This window comes from Mobula birostris, chromosome 3 (genome assembly GCF_030028105.1).
Source record: "Mobula birostris isolate sMobBir1 chromosome 3, sMobBir1.hap1, whole genome shotgun sequence".
Classification (NCBI taxonomy): domain Eukaryota; kingdom Metazoa; phylum Chordata; class Chondrichthyes; order Myliobatiformes; family Myliobatidae; genus Mobula; species Mobula birostris.
Genome location: NC_092372.1, coordinates 17,578,419 through 17,598,354, shown reverse-complemented (window position 1 = coordinate 17,598,354; position 19,936 = coordinate 17,578,419). Strand labels below are relative to the sequence as shown.

Below are 19,936 nucleotides of genomic sequence, written 5' to 3'. Positions count from 1 at the left end.
GAGTTCAGTCTAGTCATAACCAAACTCTCAAAGCATTTCATCACTGTCGATGTGAGTGCTACCGGGTGATAGTCATTAAGGTAGCTCACATTATTCTTCTTTGACACTGATATAATTGCTGCCTTTTTGAAGCAAGTGGGAACTTCTGCCCGTAGCAGTGAGACGTTGAAAATGTCCATGAATACTCCTGCTAGTTGGTTGGCACAGGTTTTCTGAGCCTTACCAGATACTCCATTGGGACCTCTTCCCTTGCGGGGGTTCACTCTTTTTAAAGAGAGTCTACCATCGGCCTCTGAGACAGTGATCACAGTGTCATCAGGTGTAGCAGGGATCTTCACAGCTGTAGTTGTGTTCTCCCTTTCAAAGAGTGCATAGAAGGTGTTGAGTTTCGGGAATTAGGCAGAAGGCTGAAGAACAGGACCTCAAGGGTGACGTTCTCAGGATTGCTGCCAGTGCTACGTGACAGAGATGGTAAGAATTGGAGGAGATGGCAGTTGAATGCCTGGCTGAGGAGTTGGTGCAGGGAGCAGGGTTTTAGATTTTTATGTCATTGGGATCTCTTCTGGGGAAGGTGGGACCTGTACAGATTGGATGGGTTGCACCTGAACTCGAGGGGGAGCAATATCCTTGCAGGTAGGTTTGCTAGCAGGGTTCGGGAGGGTTTAAACTAATTTGTGAGGGGGATGGGACCCAGAGCGATAGAGCAGTGAAAGAAGTGCATGGAGTAAAGCCAGATCTAACATACAGAGAGGCTTTGAGGAAAGAGAAGCAGAATAAACGGTGTAAAGACAGTAAGGTAGAAGGGCTGAAATGTGTGTACCTCAATGCAAGAAGCATCAGGAACAAAGGTGATGAACTGAGAGCTTGGATACATACATGGAATTATGATGTAGTGGCCATTACAGAGACTTGGCTGGCACCAGGGCAGGAATGGATTCTCAATATTCCTGGATTTCAGTGCTTTAAAAGGGATAGAGAGGGCGGAAAAAGGAGAGGAGGGGCGACATTACTGGTCAGGGATACTATTACAGCAACAGAAAGGGTGGATGATGTAGCAGGATCCTCTTTTGAGTCAATATGGGTGGAAATCAGGAACAGGAAGGGAGCAGTTACTCTACTGGGGGTATTCTATAGGCCCCCTGGTAGCAGCAGAGATACAGAGGAGCAGATTGGGAGGCAGATTTTGGAAAGGTGCAAAAATAACAGGGTTGTTATCATGGGTGACTTTAACTTCCCTAATATTGATTGGCACCTGATTAGTTCCAAGGGTAGAGATGGGGCAGAATTTGTTAAGTGTGTCCAGGATGGATTCCTGTCACAGTATGTGGACAGGCCGACCAGGGGGAATGCCATACTAGATCTAGTACTAGGTAATGAACCGGGTCAGGTCACAGATCTCTCAGTGGGTGAGCATCTGGGGGACAGTGACCACCGCTCCCTGGCCTTTATAATTATCATGGAAAAGGATAGAATCAAAGAGGACAGGAAAATTTTTAATTGGGGAAAGGGCAAATTATGAGGCTATAAGTCTAGAACTTGCGGGTGTGAATTGGGATGATGTTTTTGCAGGGAAATGTACTATGGACATGTGGTCGATGTTTAGAGATCTCTTGCGGGATGTAAGGGATAAATTTGTCCCGGTGAGGAAGATAAAGAATGGTAGGGTGAAGGAACCATGGGTGACGTGAGGTGGAAAATCTAGTCAGGAGGAAGAAGGCAGCATACATGAGGTTTAGGAAGCAAGGATCAGCTGGGTCTATTGAGGAATATAGGGAAGCAAGAAAGGAGCTTAAGAAGGGGCTGCGAAGAGCAAGAAGGGGGCATGAGAAGGCCTTGGCGAGTAGAGTAAAGGAAAATCCCAAGGCATTCTTCAATTATGTGAAGAAATAAAGGATGACAGGAGTGAAGATAGGACCGATTAGAGATAAGGGTGGGAAGATGTGCCTGGAGGCTGTGGAAGTGAGCGAGGTCCTCAATGAATACTTCTCTTCGGTATTCACCATGAGAGGGAACTTGATGCTGGTGAGGACAATATGAGTGAGGTTGATGTTCTGGAGCATGCTGATATTAAGGAAGAGGAGGTGTTGGAGTTGTTAAAATACATTAGGACAGATAAGTCCCCGGGGCCTGACGGAATATTCCCCAGGCTGCTCCACGAGGCAAGAGAAGAGATTGCTGAGCTTCCGGCTGGGATCTTTATGTCCTCGTTGTCCACGGGAATGGTACCGCAGGATTGGAGGGAGGCGAATGTTGTTCCCTTGTTCAAAAAAGATAGTAGGGATAGTCCGGGTAATTATAGACCAGTGAGCCTTACGTCTGTGGTGGGAAAGCTGTTGGGAAAGATTCTTAGAGATAGGATCTCTGGGCATTTAGAGAATCATGGTCTGATCAGGGACAGTCAGCATGGCTTTGTGAAGGGCAGATCGTGTCTAACAAGCCTGATAGAGTTCTTTGAGGAGGTGACCAGGCATATAGATGAGGGTAGTGCAGTGGATGTGATCTATATGGATTTTAGTAAGGCATCTGACAAGGTTCCACATGGTAGGCTTATTCAGAAAGTTAGAAGGCATGGGATCCAGGGAAGTTTGGCCAGGTGGATTCAGAATTGGCTTGCCTGCAGAAGGCAGAGGGTGGTGGTGGAGGGAGTACATTCAGATTGGAGGATTGTGACTAGTGGTGTCCCACAAGGATCTGTTCTGGGACCTTTGCTTTTCGTGATTTTTATTAACGACCTGGGTGTGGTGGTAGAAGAGTGGGTTGGCAAGTTTGCAGACGACACAAAGGTTGGTGGTGTTGTAGATAGTGTAGAGGATTGTCAAAGATTGCAGAGAGACATTGATAGGATGCAGAAGTGGGCTGAGAAGAGGCAGATGGAATTCAACCCGGAGAAGTGTGAGGTGGTACACTTTGGAAGGACAAACTCCAAGGCAGAGTACAAAGTAAATGGCAGGATACTTGGTAGTGTGGAGGAGCAGAGGGATCTCGGGGTACATGTCCACAGATCCCTGACAGTTGCCTCACAGGTGGATAGGGTAGTTAAGAAAGCTTATGGGGTGTTAGCTTTCATAAGTCGAGGGATAGAGTTTAAGAGTCGCGATGCAATGATGCAGCTCTATAAAACTCTGGTTAGGCCACACTTGGGGTATTGTGTCCAGTTCTGGTCACCTCACTATAGGGAGGATGTGGAAGCATTGGAAAGGGTACAGAGGAGATTTACCAGGATGCTGCCTGGTTTAGAAAGTGTGCATTATGATCTGAGATTAAGGGAGCTAGGGCTTTACTCTTTGGAGAGAAGGAGGATGAGAGAAGACATGATAGAAGTGTACAAGATAATAAGAGGAATAGATAGAGTGGATAGCCAGCGCCTCTTCCCCAGGGCACCACTGCTCAATACAAGAGGACATGGTTTTAAGGTAAGGGGTGGGAAGTTCAAGGGGGATATTAGAGGAAGGTTTTTTTACTCAGAGAGTGGTTGGTGTGTGGAATGCACTGCTGAGTCAGTGGTGGAGGCAGATACACTAGTGAAGTTTAAGAGACTACTAGACAGGTATATGGAGGAATTTAAGGTGGGGGCTTATATGGGAGGCAGGGTTTGAGGGTCGGCACAACATTGTGGGCCGAAGGGCCTGTACTGTGCTGTACTATTCTATGTTCTATGATCTATGAGTTCATCTGGTAGTGAAGCATCGCTGCCAATCATACTATTGGGTTTCGCTTTGTAGGAAGTAATGTCTTGCAGTCCCTGCCAGAGTTGCCGTGCATCTGATATTGCCTCCAACCTCGTCTGAAATTGTCCCTTTGCCCTTGAATTAGCCCTCCGCAGATGATACCTGGTTTTCTGGTACAGGCCTGGGTTGCCAGACTTGAATGCCACAGATCTAGCCTTCAGCAGACGACATACCTCCTGGTTTCATCCACGGCTTTTGGTTTGGGAATGTACAGTAAGTCTTTGTAGGCACACACTCATCCACACAGGTTTTAATGAAGTCGTTAACAACAGCAACATACTCATCCAGATTCAAAAATGAATCCCTGAATACAGTCCAGTCCACTGATTCAAAGCAGTCCTGTAGGCGCTCCTGTGCTTCCCTTGTCCATACCTTCTTGGTCCTCACTGCTGGTGCTGCAGTCTTCAGTCTCTGCCTATACTCAGGGAGTAGAAGTACAGCCAGGTGATCAGACTTCCTGAAGTGAGGGCGTGGAATAGCACGGTAGGCATTCTTGATGGGGGTGTAACAATGGTCCAGTGTGTTGTTTCGTCTGGTATTGCAAGTGCTCTGTTGATGGTAATTGGTTAGTGATTTTTTCGGACTGGCCTTGTTAAAATCTCTCAAAACCATGGTGAAGGCGTTAGGGTGTGCTGTTTTGTGCATGTTGATCCCATTGCTCAGATTATCTAAAGCCTGATTGATATTGGCCTGAGGTGGAATGTAAACTGCTACCAATATGACCCCAGAGAACTCCCGCTATAAGTAAAAAGGACAGCACTTTACTGCTAGATATTCCAGGTCTGGTGAGCAGAATTGGGACAGCACTGATATATTTGTGCACCAAGAAGAGTTGACCATGAGGCATACACCTCCACCTCTGCTTTTGTGAGACTCTGTAGATCTTTCCTGACTGTACAGTAAACCCGTTGATCTAAATCGCTGCGTCCGGTATGGAAGGGGTTAACCAGGATTCTGTGAAACAAAGGATACACGCGGTTCTAATGTCCCTCTGATTCAGCACTCTGGCTCTGAGATCATCTATTTTATTCATCAGAGACTGCACGTTCGCCAGCAAGATCGTCAGTGTAGGGAGTTTAAAACCCCATTTCCTTAAATGCACTTGTAATCCTGATCTTCGCCCATGGTTTCTCTGAGGTTTACTCCGTGGGCCCTTCCGACCATGAACTGTGTTGTTTCCGTCGGTTTTAAGCAGCGATAGTTCTTTGAGACATCTTTGTTGACTGTACTGACCTTGGAAACAGTTGTACTTTTTAGCTGTAACAGGCTGAAACAGGAATATTTAATCGTATCCATTGACAGTACTGCTGCTAGTCGAGTCGCACCGAGGCTCCCCGCAAATAGTACAACTGTAGCTGACAAGGGAAGCCAAAGCTAATGAAAAAGCAAAGGCCATGGCGTACAACAAAGCAAAAATTAGTTAAGAGCCCATTGTATTACTGGAGAGTTATTGGCACGATTGGGACATTGGCTGATTGTTAAAAGGTACTGGGTGGAAATAAAAGGATCCTTTTCTGCTTGGCTGCCAGTGTCTGGTGATGTTCCGCAGGTGTCACTGTTAGGACCACTTCTTTTTATGCTGTAGCTCAATGATCAGTGCAGTTGATAGCTGTGTTGCCCAGTTTGCAGATGATATGAAGATTGGTGGAGGAGCAGGTAGTGTTGAGGAAACAGGTAGACTGCAGAAGGTTTTGGACAGATTAGAAGAATATAAAACATCAAACATAGAAATCTCCAGCATATTCAGGCCTTTTGGCCCACCATGTTGTGCTGACCATGTAACCTACTCTAGAAGCTGCCTAGAATTTCCCTACCACATAGCTCCCTATTTTTCACAGCTCCATACATGTACCTATCTAAGAGTCTCTTAAAAGACTCTATTGTGTTCACCTCCACCGCCATCATTGGCAATGCATTCTATGCACCCATCACTCTCTGTGTGGAAAAACTTACCCTGACATACCCCCCTGCACCTACTTCCAGGCACCTGAAAACTATGTCCAATCATGTTAGCCATTTCGGCCCTGGGAAAAGGACTCTGGCTATCCATATGATCAATGCCTCTCATCATCTTATACCCCTTTATCAGGTCACCTCTCATCCTCCGTCACTCCAAGGAGAAAAGGCCAAGTTCACTCAACCTGTTCTCATAACCTTTCTATAGTTTCCACATCCTTCCTGTAATTAGGTGATCAGTACTGAGCACAGTACTCCCTAGTGGGGTCTGATCCTCATACAGGGATCAGAAGTGGAGAGAGTGAGCAGTTTCAAGTTCCTGGGTGTCAATATCTCTGAGGACCTAACCCGGTCCCAACATATTGGTGCAGCTATAAAGAAGGCAAGACAACGATTATACTTAATTAGGAGTTTGAAGAGATTAGGTATGTCAACAAAAACACTCAAACACTTCTATAGATTTACCGCAGAGAGTATTCTGACAGGCTGCATCACTGTCTGGTATTGGGGCGGGGGCGGTGGGCTACTGCACAGGACCAAAAGAAGCTGCAGAGGGTCATAAATTTAGTCAGCTCTGTCTTGGGTACTAGGCTACAAAGTACCCAGAACATCTTCAAGGAGTAGTGTCTCAGAAAGGCAGCGTCCATTATTAAAGACGCCCAACAACCAGGGCATGCCCTTTTCTCATTGATACCATCAGGTAGGAGGTATAGAAGCCTGAAGGCACACACTCAGCAATTCTAGAACAGCTTCTTCCCCTCTGCCATCCGATTCCTAAATGGACATTGAACTTGTGATCCGTACCTCAATTTTTTAATGTATATTATTTCTGTTTTTACACAATTTTTATGTATTCAGTATACGTATACTGTGATTGATTTACTTATTTATTATTTTTCTGTTTTATTATGTATTGCATTGAACTGCTGCTGCTAAAATTTCACAACACATGCTGATGATAATAAACCTGATTCTGATTCTGATTCTGAAGTAAGTTTTTATGTAGCTGTAACATTACTTCATGGCTCTTGAACTCAATCCTACGGTTAATGAAGGTCATCACACCATCATCATCAGGTGCCATGCCCGGTTTGAGCTTTGACCACCATGGCCCACACGCTCCTGTTTTGGGTCAAGTGGATCAATTCATTGGTATTCATTTCCAGTTCTCTGGCTGCTGTCTCCATCATCATTTGTCTTTGTCTTCCTCTTGCTTTCTTCCCTTCAGTTTTTCCCATAATTACCGTGCATTCTAACTCCTCTTTCCTAATCACATGTCCAATGAAGTTACATTGCCTTTTCATGATCTCATACATTATTCCTCTTTTTGTGCTTGCTCTGTTCATGACATCCTCATTCGATATTCGTTTCGTCCATGATATTCTTTGCATCCTCCTCAAAAACCACATCTCTGCTGCTTCACACACAGCCTGAAACGTCGACTGTACTTCTTCCTATAGATGCTTCCTGGCCTGCTGCATTTACCAGCATTTTTGTGTGTGTTGCTTGAACTTCCAACATCTGCAGAATTCCTCGTCTCTGCTGCTTCAGTTTGTTTCGTCATGTTACTAGATATCGTCCAACATTCTGAGCCATATAACATAACTGGATAAACGTAACATTTCAGTGCTCTGAGGCGGGTTGTCATGCCTAGTTTAGTGTTGGTCAGTATACTCTTCATTCTAGTAAAGGCGTCTTTTGCCATCCCTATTCTTCTTTTGATGTCCATATCGCACCTACCATCTGATATCACCCAGCTTCCTAAGTAGCAAGAGTTCTGTACTTGTTTTATGTCTTCCTCATTTATTCTCAGCCTGCAGATAGGATTCTCCTTCTTTTTGGATATCACCATACATTCTGTCTTTTTGCAGTTGATAGATAGAACCATATTTGCACTTTCTTTAACAACTATGTCAATTAAGTTTTGTAGTTCTTCCTCCATACTTGCAATTAACACAGTGTCATCCGCATATCTAAAATTATTGATGTTTTCACCGCCAACTTTGATTCCCAAGATCTCTCTTATTTTTTGTAATATTGTTTCACCGTACACAAATCAGGGGAGAAAACACACTCTTGTCTAATGCCTCTCTTGATTTTCTTAAACTGACTCACTTCTCCATCTATTCTTACATCACACCATACGCCTTCCTAACAACACTGTAAACCTGTGCAGCAGTTTTGAGGTAACCTTGTAATCTTCTTGAGCTCTACCAGTACTGAGTTTCTTGACCATTTCATAAGCTTTTAGTCATAGTCATAGTCATACTTTATTGATCCCGGGGGAAATTGGTTTTCGTTACAGTTGCACCATAAATAATAAATAGTAATAGAACCATAAATAGTTAAATAGTAATATGTAAATTATGCCAGTAAATTATGAAATAAGACCAGGACCAGCCTATTGGCTCAGGGTGTGTGACTCTCCAAAGGAGGAGTTGTAAAGTTTGATGGCCACAGGCAGGAATGACTTCCTATGACGCTCTGTGCTGCACCTCGGAGGAATGAGACTCTGGCTGAATGTACTCCTGTGCCCACCCAGTACATTATGTAGTGGGTGAGACATCAAGATGGCATGCAACTTAGACAACATCCTCTTTTCAGACACCACCGTCAGAGAGTCCGGTTCCATCCCCACAACATCACTAGCCTTACGAATGAGTTTTTTGATTCTGTTGGTGTCTGCTACCCTCAGCCTGCTGCCCCAGCACACAACAGCAAACATGATAGCACTGGCCACCACAGACTCGTAGAACTCGTAGACTTGTTTTCTTTACTTCTTAACTAGATTTCTACATCCTTTGTACACCATGGATTTTTTATCCTACTGTTCTTTCCTTCCTCAATGGAACATGCCTCTGCAGAACACCATGCAGATGTCCCCTGAACATTTGCCACATTCCTGCCATGCACTTCGCCAGGAACATCTCAAGGGCAACTAGGGACAGGCAATAAATGCTGGCTTAGCTTGCCACATCCACATGCCATAAATGAATAAATTTTAAACAATCTGCTCCCAATTTAGGCTCCCAAGTTTCTGTCTAATAGCATCATATTTCCCCCACCCTAATTAAATGTTTTTCCAAATTGTCTGCGCTATTGTAAAGGAGATAGAGTTGTGATCACTACCTCCAAAATGCTCTCCCACTGAGCGATCTGACACCTGACCAGGTTCATTTCCCTATACCAGATCAAGTACAGCCTCCCCTCTTGTAGGCTTAGCTACATAAACCTTCAGGAAACTTTCCTGAACACACCTAACAAACTCCACCCCATCCAAGCACCTTCCTCTAAGGAGATACCAGTGAATATTAGAAAAGTTAAAGTCACCATCACAACAACCCTATTATTATTGCACTGTTCCAGAATCAGCCTCTCTGTCTATTTCTTGGTGTCTCTGTTAGTATTGGGGGGCCTATAAAAAATACTCAGTAGAGTTATTACCTCCATCCTGTTTCTGATTTCCACCCACACTGACTCTAGACAATCCCTCCATGACTTCCTCCTTTTCTGCTGCTGTGATACTATCCTTGCTTAACAATGCCACACCCCCACCTCTTTTGCTTCCCTCCCTGTCCTTTTTGAAACATCTGAAGCCCAGCACACTCCTCCCCTGCAACACACCCCCTGCTCCATCTTCTCAGCCACTCATTCATCGATCTTTCTGTGCTGACCTTCCCTAACTTGTTGCACTGGAGTAATTTAGATATTACCTCCTTGGAGGTCCTGCTCTTCAGCCTCCTGCATAACTCCTTAAACTTATTGTGCAGGACCTTTACCCTTCCTACCTATGTCATTGGTACCAATATGTACCGTGGCACCTGGCTGCTCACTCTCCTCTTCAAGAATATTCTGCAACCACTCAGAGACGTCCTGGACCCTAGCACCCAGTAGGCAACACACTTCCCTAGCGTCTCTTTTTGCTGCCACAGAATCTCCTATCTGTCTCTCTAACTGATGCATCCCCTATGAGTATTGTTTCACCAGACTTCACCATACCCTTCTGAAGCTCAGAGCTGACCATAATGCTATTGGTCTGGCTGCTGCTGCCTTGTCCAGATAGGTCATCCCCCTTGTCTGTATTCAAAGGGGTATACCAGTTGCTGAAGATACTGGCTACAGGGGGACCCTGCACTTTCTCCCTTTACCCATCTACTTCTTGAATTCTGCACTCGTAACCACCTGCTCAAAAGTCTTATCTATCAATTGCTGTGCCTCCAGGATGATCCTAAGTTCATCCAGCTCCAGCTCCAGCTCCTTAATGCGGTCTTTCAGAGGCTGGAGCTGGCTGCACTTCCTTCAGGTGTAGTCATCAGGGAGACCATCAGGTTCCATGAAATCCCACATCCTACAGGAGGAGCATTCCACTGCCATATCTGCCATCTTGCCTGCAAAGTACGATGGGCAACCAAGACCAAATCAGCAATAATGAAAGGGAAAACCTAACCTTCTTACCTGTTTCTTTGGTCTCAGCCTCTTCTCGTCGAAGCCTCTAAGTTCCTTCTCTGACTCTAGCCTACACTCTGATTATGACTGCTCCGCTAGACCCTATCTCTCCTTTATGGTTTAAATAAAAGATAAGAAATACCCCACACTGGAGAAAGAACTCACTGTGTTTGGTGGTGCTCCACCTGCCTTCCATTGCCACCAATGCCTCTGAACCTGTGCACTGGAATGGGCAAGAAAGTGTCAAATGAAATATAACGTTAGATTGAAATATAATTTTAAATATAATCCACCTGTAGTTCCCTGTGAAAACAATACAATTTGACTGTAATGGTGTCATCTGCTGGTGCTGATTGTGCTTTGGACAATACTCAGGATAAAACAGAATGCGTTATGATGCAAAGCAGGTTGTGCTTTGTAAGTGGCATTTCAAACATTTTTATAAATTCTTATATTTACAATTATTATGCATTGTTCCATCGGATTAGTGGAATTACACCTTCAGTGACCATGAGCAGGAGAAAGGATTATGAAAATTTATGAGATTGTTTTATGAAGATTCACAAATGAATGCTTAAGACATAAGACTGGATTTGTGTGGCTTAAGCTTATCCATTACTTTATAAACTAATGTCACTATGGTTTAGTCAGTAATTGTGCTTTTCTAAATGTAGATACGAAGAAAGTAATTAGATGGATAAACTTTTCGGAAGAAAGCATAGTGAAGTCATGAGTAAATCTCCTTGGATTGTGGATGCAAATAGCATTCATTAGGATCAAAGACGTAGTCATGAATCTTCTGATTTGGTGATCACAGTGGGAGGGAGTGAAAGACAGAATTAGTAGTTCATGCATATTTCTTCCTCTTTTTCTTCTTTCCTCCTTTCTGACCCTCTTTATTGCTTCCTTTCTTTTTTCTCCAGCCTTCTCTGCCTACTGGAAAAGTATTTTGGCTGCAAAGCAAAAACTTAAATCACCAAGTCAGGCAGCATGGGCTGAGAGAGAACTGGTGTTCAAAGATTCAAGTTGATGCCTTTTCATCAGAAAGGCTTGTAAAACATCATGAGAAAGTCTGGGGTTGTGAAATGATGGATTGGGTATTGATATTAGTTTATTATGGCAGATGTACTGACATACGACCAAAAGACAAAGGAGCAGAATTAGGCTTTTCCTCTCATCAAGTCTGCTCCACCATTTGATCAAAGCTGATTTATTTTCTCTCTCAACCCCATTCTTCTGCCTTCTCCCCATAACCTTTGATGCCCTTATTAATCAAGAACCTATCAACCTCTGCTTTAAATCTACTCAATGGCTTAACCCCTATGGCTGTCTGCGGTAATGAATTCCACAGATTCACCACCCTCTGGCTCGCGAAATTCCTCCTCAATTCTGTTCTGTGGTAATTTTGGACCTTCCTGGAAAATTGATGGAAAATTACCACAGGGAAGGTGCAGGTCAGAGAATAAACTGGAGATTAGCAGTGAAATGGCCCTTTAACCACATTAAGACTGTGTGCATTGGTGCTTACAATATATCTGATTAATGTGCTCCTCTAAAGTGGCCAGCACAAGTGCCTGTATTTATCTCTTATCCAGCATTAGCAAAGTAGATAATCTGTCATTCATGCCATTGATTATTTTTTGTCATTGCATTTTGTGGAATCTCATTACTCTGTTGCTTCCTCTGAAACTGTAATCAGCCCGTTCAGTACCGGTTACGCTGCTGGTGTTTGGGGCCGCAATCTCTGCCTCTCCATACCCTCGCACTCAGATGTAGAAGGATTCTTCATTACTGGGTCCGTAACAATCTTCATTGACCATTCAGGGTGGTTAGCCATGAGCTATATCCCCAAACCTGGAGGACTGGTGGACCATTTCTTAGTCTGGCCTCTACCCCTTGACTTGTTTGACATGGATGACCAAACCAAGAGCTAAAACTCAAGACCGTGACTCCAGTCAGCATAGCCGTCCGGGTCTATGAGGCGCACAAGCCTCGAAACCCAATGACAGGTTTGTGGTCCTCTTGGAGATCAATCAGCCCTGATGCACCTTAAATGTTGTGAGAATGAGGGGGTGTCACATTAATGCGAATTTTGTGTGCTTAGATTTCTCACTGTTCATTGCAAAGGATGCTTGTCTGTCTTTGATTGGTTGTCAGTCTTTCTGTGTAGTTTTTCATTGATTCTGTTGCATTTCTTTGTTCTACCGTGAATGCCCACAAGAACTGAATCCCGGGGATAGTCTCTGGTGACATATACATAATTTGATAATATATTTGCTTTGACCATTGAACTTTGAAAACGCTTTTGTTGGGGAGAACTTTCTACAAGTACTCCAGGATAGTGTTAACGAAGTGTAGAATTGAGAGATGTAACTCTAGAGTATCACATAAAGTTCTGGTCACCCCACTAAAGGAAGGATGAGGTTTTGGAGGGGGTGCAGAAAAGGTTTACCTGGATGCTGGCTGGATTGGAGAGCACGTGCTATAACGAGAGGTTGGACAAACTTGGGTTGTTTTCTCTGGCGTGGTGGAGTCTGAGAGGAGATGTGATAAAGGTTTATAAGATTATGAGAGGCAAGGCAGAGTAGACAGGGAGTATCTTTTCCCAGGGTTGAAATGTTGCGTACCAAAGTAGATGTAGTTAAGGTAAGAGGGGGTAATTTTAAACAAGATGTGAGGGCAGGTCTTTTTGCACAGTGAGTGGTGAATGTCTGGATTGCAATTCCTGGGGTGATGGTAGAAACAGATAACTTGAGGGACTTTTAAGAGATGTTTAGGTACACGCAAGAAAGTGAGGAAAATGGAAGGTTATCAACCTTGGGTAGGCAGATGAGATTAGTTTAGTTAGCCATTTAATTACTAATTTAATTGGTTCAGCACAACATTGTGGGCATTACTGTTCTGTTCTACATCATTATTGTCTTTCTAAGTTATTTTTATTTCATTCAGTCCAAAGTTTGGAGGGAAGTACTGTACTGGAAAACGCAAACGATACCGTATCTGTAACGTAACTCCGTGTCAGCACGAAACACCCACGTTCCGTCAGATGCAGTGCAGCGAGTTTGACACAGTTCTTTACAAAAATGAACTCTACACATGGATCCCAGTCCTTAATCCTGGTATGTATTTTATATGGATTTCATCCAAAGTGCATGCATGAAGACATGAAGGGATATGGGGTGAAGGTGGGAGATTGGGACTGAGAAGGAAATGGATCAGCCATGATGAAGTGGTGGAGCAGACTCGATGGGCCAAATGGCCTGTTTTGCACTCCTATATCTTACGATCTTAAGGACTGAAATGTATCCTATTTGACCCATTGTGCATGCATTACCATTCAATCAGGGCTGATTTTTTTAAAAAACCTTGTTTGAAAGATATATTGACAGATTAGCTTTATTTGTCACATGTACGTCGAAACATACAGTGAAATGCATTGTTTATGTCATATCAAATCAGCAAGAATTGTGCTGGACAGCCCACAAGTATCATATGTGTCTGGTGCTCACGTAACATGGCCACAACTCACCGACCCTAACCTTAACCTGTACATCATTGGAATGTGAGAGGAAACTGGAGCATCTGGAGGAAACCCATGTCATCACGGGGATACATGAAAAATCCTTGCAGACAGTGCTAGATATCGAACCCCGAACTTACAGCTGACGCTGTAAATTGATTGTACTTACCACTATGCTACCCTACCACTCTTATTGCTGTCTTCTTCGCATAACCCTTAATCCTCTGACCAATCAAGAATCTATCAATCCCTGCCTTAAATAAACCCATTGACTTGACCTCCCACAGCCGTCTGTGGTAATGAATTCCTCAGATTCACCACCTTCTGGCTAAAGAAACTCCTCTTCATCTCTGTTTTAAAGGGATTCCTCTTTATTCTGAGGCTGTGCCCTCTGATCTTAGACTCCCCACTATGGGAAGCATCCTGTCCACGTCCACTCTATCAAGGCCTTTCAGTGTCGGGTAGGTTTCAATGCGATTTCTCCCCCTCCCCCCTCCCCGTTCTTTTGATCTCTGAGTACAGGTCCAGAGACACACTGCAAAACGCATGTGATATGTAACCCCTTTCAATCCCAAGATTATTGCTGTGAACCGCTTCTGGACCCTCTCCAATGCCAGCAAATCCTTGCTTAGATATGGGGCCCAAAATTGTTCACTATATTCCAAATGTGGTGCGACCTACATCCTCGCTTTTATTTTCTAGTCCTCTCAGATTGAATGCTAACATTGTGTTTTCCTTCTTTACTACCAACTCGACCTGAGGGAATCCTGAACCAAGTCTCCCAAGTCCCTTTGCACCTCAAAATCTTGAATCTTACAGAATTATGAGTGTTGTGGTAACATGGAGGATAGCATGCTATTTTACAACACCTGCGATCAGCAACTGGGGCTCAATTCCTACTGTTACCTGTAAGGATATTGTACATTTTCCCCGTGACTGTGTGGGTTTCCTTTGGATGCTCCAGTTTCCTCACATGTTCCGAAGATATACAAGTTAAGATTATTTTGGTACCGAAATCGTGGCTGCTCCAAACACATCCTCAATCTGTGTTGGTCATTGTTGCAAATGATACATTTCACTATACATTTCGATATATATGCAACAAATAAAAATAATCTTTTTACCTATTTATCTTTAATTTTCACCCCATTTAAAAACAGCCTACATCTTTATTCTTCCTTCCAAAGTATCTAACCCATACTGCCCTATGCTATACTCCCTCTACCACCGTTTGAAGCTGTGGACTCCCTGTCTGTCGGACAATAGCTGTTCTTCCACCCAGTCAGTGTCATCTGCAAACTTGGTCACAATGCCTTCAACTCCTTCATGCAGATATTTAACGTATAAAGTGAAGAGCTGCGGAGCCACCACTGACTCGTACAGAGCTCCCCTCTTGTCAAGGCTGATCATATAACGAAAAAGTCAGTGCTGTGCTGTACCCATTGACACTGGCGGATGAAAATTCCTACAGAGTGCACTTCCATTATATTCACAAGTTGAGAAAAACCTCCTGTGTCAACCTTTTCAGTCAGTATCTAATAGATTTGTTGCCACCTGAGAAGTTAAATTCTTTTGTACTTCAGAATTTCTACTTTCTGTTCACATTTACTTTATACTTCATATACTTATACTTTATACTTTACTGTCGCCAAACAATTGATACTAGAGCGTACAATCATCACAGCGATATTTGATTCTGCGCTTCGCGCTCCCTGGAGTACAAATCGATAGTAAATATTAAAAAATTTAAATTATAAATCATAAATAGAAAATAGAAAAGGGAAAATAGAAAAGTGCTGTGGGCTTCACAGACTGAGCCGGCGTTTAATTGCCATCCCTAGTTCCATCATCATCAAAGTCAAAGTAACATTTATTATCAGAGTGCATACATGTCACCACACACAACCCTGAGATTCTTTTTCCTGCGGGCATACTCTGCAAATCTATAGAATAGTAACTGTAAAGAGGATCAACAAAAGAGCAAGAGCATAGAAGTCAACAAACTGTGCAAATGTAACTGTAAGTAAACAGCAATAAATAACGAAAGCATGAAGTAGCAAGATAAAGATCAGTGGTTGTGGGAGCAACTTAATAGGTGTGTGCAGTTACCCTCTTTTGTAAAAGACCCTGATGGTTGAGGGGTAGTAACAGTTCTCAAACCTGGTGGTGCGAGTTCTGAGGCTCTTGTATCTTCAACCTGGCAGGATTGAGAAAAGAACGTGGCTTGGGTAGTGAGGATCTTTGATGATGATGTTTCCATTATCAAGGACCCCCACCATTCAGGCCATGCTCTTTTCTCACTACTACCATTGGGAAGGAGGTATAGGAGGCTGGGGTCCCACACCACCATGTTCAGGACCAACAGGCTCCTGAATCATTGTGGGTAGCTTCACTCAGCTCAGCACTGAGCTGATTCCACAGCCTATGGACTCACTTTCAAGGACCTCAGATTCCGAGGACCTAACCTGGTCGCAACATTGAACAGAATTAGAATCAAGTTTAATACGCCTGACGTATGTTGTGAAACTTATTAACTTAGTGCAGTAGTACAATGCAATGCATGATAAATATAGAAAAAATAAGTAAATAATTACCGTTAGTATATATATATATGTACATTAATTAGTTAAATTTAAAATAATGCAAGAACAGAAATCATAAAAAAGGTTGTGTTCATGGGTTCAATGTCCATTCAGAAATCTGATGGCAGAGGGGAAGAAGCTGTTCCTGAATTGCTGAGTGTGTGCCTTCAGGATTCTGTACCTCCTTCCTGATGCTAACAATGAAAAGAGGGCATATCCTGGGTGATGGGAGTCCTTAATAATGGACCCTACCTTTCTGAGGAACTGCTCCTGGAAGATGTCTTGGGCAGTAATCTAAAAGATATTTTAGGGTAGTAATCTCATGATTGCTGCCTGTGCCATAATGTGACAGGGAGGGTAGGAATAGAATGAGGTGGTATGTAATATGAATGTAAGGAAGGACAAGCCAATGATTGGGTACAAATGCAGACAGAGCAAAGTGTTAAATTGTACCACAGAGGCAAAACCAAAAGGGTGAATAATTCAGGACTGAAGGTGCTATATTCAAATACACGTAGCATTCTGAATAACGTGTACAAACTCATGGCATAATTAGAGATTGGTCAGTATGATGTTGTGAGCATCACTGAGTCATGGCTGAAAGAAGGCCGTAGCTGGGAGCTTAACATCAAAGGTTATACTTTGTATTGAAAGGACAGGCAGAAAGGCATAGGTGGAGGTGTGGCTCTATTGGTAATAGATGGAATTACATCTTTAGAAAGAGTTGACATAGGGTCAGAGAATGATGAATCTTTGTGTGTGCAGTTAAGAAACTGCAAGGGTAAAAAAAAACCATGATATAAGCTTTTCTCCTCTTTCATTTCTTTCTCCCAAACCCTGGTCTCCAACAATATGGTCTTTTCTTCCCTCACCAACTTTTGCATTGAAGTCGCCCATGACTATGATGGCTTCTTGTGATTTGCATTCTTCTAGTGCTTTGTCTAGGAAGTGGTAGAAGGCAGCAATTTCTTCCTCTGAGCTTGCCATTGTGGGTGCATATACTTGGATGATAGAGATGTTCTTTTGTTTCAACACGTGTTTAGCACATATAGAAGATAAATTAACCAATTGAAGAATTTTTCCCCATTTTTTTAAGTTCTCTTTCCCAATCAGCTTTAATTTTATTGGAAACATCAGGACATAAATTCATAATTATATTATATATAATTGCTACAATACTTTTCTGAGAGAGATTTAGATCTAAAATTTTTTCCAAAGTGTCCATTGGATATGAGTGTGGAAAATTAGGAGAAACAGTAATTAAAAAGTTTCTAATCTGTAGATATCTAAAAAAATGAGATCTGGGTAAGTTATATTTATTAGAAAGTTGATCAAAAGACGTGAAACAATTATCCAAAAATAAATCATGGAAACGTACTATACCTTTGGTTTTCCAATCAAAGTAAGCTTGATCCATACTGGAAGGTTGAAAAAGGAAATTAGATATAATAGGACTTGCTAAAATAAATTGATTAAACCCAAAAAAGTCTTCGAAATTGAAACCATATACGTAAAGTATGCTTAACTATTGGATTATTCATTTGTTTATACAATTTAGAAGAAGTAAAAGGAAGCGAAGTTCCTAAAATCGAACCCAAAGAAAACCCTTGTAATGAATTACATTCAAGATTAACCCAATGTCGTAGCCAAAATTTTAAATATCGGATATTAATTGCCCAATAATAGAATCTAAAATTCGGGAGGGCAAGCCCCCCCTCCTTTTTAGATTTCTGTAAATACCTTTTACCTAACCTAGGATTTTTGTTCTGCCATATATATGAGGAAATTTTTGAATCAACATTATCGAAAAAAGATTTTGGGATAAAAATTGGAACCGATTGAAATACATATAGAAATTTGGGTAGTTTATCCTCATACCCAGGAGTCATCGTACTAATAGCTGACTCAGAAATAAAACTTCAAGAACTACTCACTATAGTGGCAGCAGAAAGTAATCGCAGAGGCCTCCCAATCAACACCAAGAAGACAGAAAGCATGGTCATCTCCAGAAAGACAAACATCCCACAATGTGTGATCAAGATCGGAAATGCAAACATCAAACAAGTCAACAAATTCAAATTTCTTGGCAGCCTAATAACAAGTAATGGCAAGTGTGACACAGATATCAAATACAGAATAGCAATGGCGAAAGAAGCTTTCCAAAAAATGAAGACCATATTAACAGACAGAAGGATGAGCACGTACACTAAAAACAGAATACTGCAGTGCTACATTTATTCTATCCTGACTTATGGAAGTGAATACTGGACCATTTCCCCAGCAATGGAAAAGAGACTAGAAGCAGCTGAATTACGGTTCTACAGGAGAATGTTAAAAATATCATGGACCACACACACTTCAAATGAAGAAGTTCTCAGAAGAGCCCAAGCAGTTAGATCACTCATACCAACAATAAGAGAAAGACAACTCAGATTCCTAGGACACATCATGCGGAAAGATGAACTAGAAAAACTCATAGTCTCTGCAAAGATCGTGGGGAGCAAACCTAGAGGAAGACCACGGGTTATGTACATCAGAAGTCTAGCCAAGTGGCTACACATCGAGGAAATGGAAGTCATCCAAAGAACGAGGGATAGATCTATATGGAAAACCATGGTCACCAACGTCTGCATCGGATATGGTACCTTGACAGACAAAAAAGAGACATTATGGGAATTATAAAAAGGCATCCAAATAGTAGCCAAAATGTGAAGTTGAGATTCTAAAGGGAGCTGGAAAAGGCATGTAATAAGGGTAATGACACAATTGTAATGGGGGACTTCAATACACAAAGGGATTGGGAAAATCAGATTGGTATCAGATCGCAAGACAGGGAATTTGTTGAGTGCCTGATAGATGGGCTTTTTAGAGCAGCTTGTGCTTGAGTCTACTTGGGGAAAGGCTCTTAGATCAGGTGTTGTGTAATAACCCAGATGTTATTAGGGAGCTTCATGTAAAGGAACACTTAGGAGGCAGTGATCATGATATGATTAAATTCATATTGTAATTTGAGAGGTAGAAGCATAACTCACATGTAATATAGCTGCTGTCTTACCTTCTTTATAACTGCATCAAATTATTGGGACCAAGTTAGATCCTCAGAGATCTTGACACCCAGGAATGTGAAATTGCTCACTCTGTGCACTTCTGATCCCTCTATGAGGATTGGTTCATGTTCCCTTGTCCTACCCTTTATGAAGTCCACAATCAGCTCTTTGATCTTACTGACGTTGAGTCCAAGGTTGTTGCTGTAACATGACTCAACCAGCTGGTATATCTCACTCCTGTACACCCCCTTGTCTCCATCTGAGATTCTACCAACAATATCAGCAGCAAATTCAGAGATGTCATTTGACCTGTGCTGAGCCACACAGTCATGAGCATAGAAAGAGTAGAACAGTGGGCTAAGTGCAGAACGCTGAGGTGTACCAGTGTTGATTGTCAGCGAAGAGGAGGTATTTTTACCAATCCGCACAGATTGTGGTTTTCCAATTAGGAGTCGAGAATCCAATTGCAGGGGGAGGTACAGAGGCCTGAATTCTGTAGCTTATCATTCAGGACTATAGGAATGAGGGTGTTAAACACTGAGCTATAGTCAATGAACAGCAGCCTAACATAGGTGTTTGTATTGTCCAGCTGTAAATCGAGATCGGTGTTTGTATTGATTCAGCTATAAAGAAGGCTAGACAGCGGCTATATTGCAT

The 19,936-nt window shown here is 42.6% G+C and overlaps 1 protein-coding gene across 2 annotated transcripts in view; it reads left to right on the top strand.

Annotated features, from left to right (window-relative positions):
• The window catches only part of LOC140194909 (A disintegrin and metalloproteinase with thrombospondin motifs 12-like), a 688,485-nt gene that overhangs the window by 360,406 nt on the left and 308,143 nt on the right, over window positions 1–19,936 (top strand). For both annotated transcript variants that reach the window (XM_072252276.1, XM_072252277.1), the window contains exon 12: window positions 13,080–13,249. In XM_072252276.1, coding sequence (XP_072108377.1) covers window positions 13,080–13,249 — 170 coding nt within the window. The remainder of the gene's footprint in view (window positions 1–13,079; window positions 13,250–19,936) is intronic.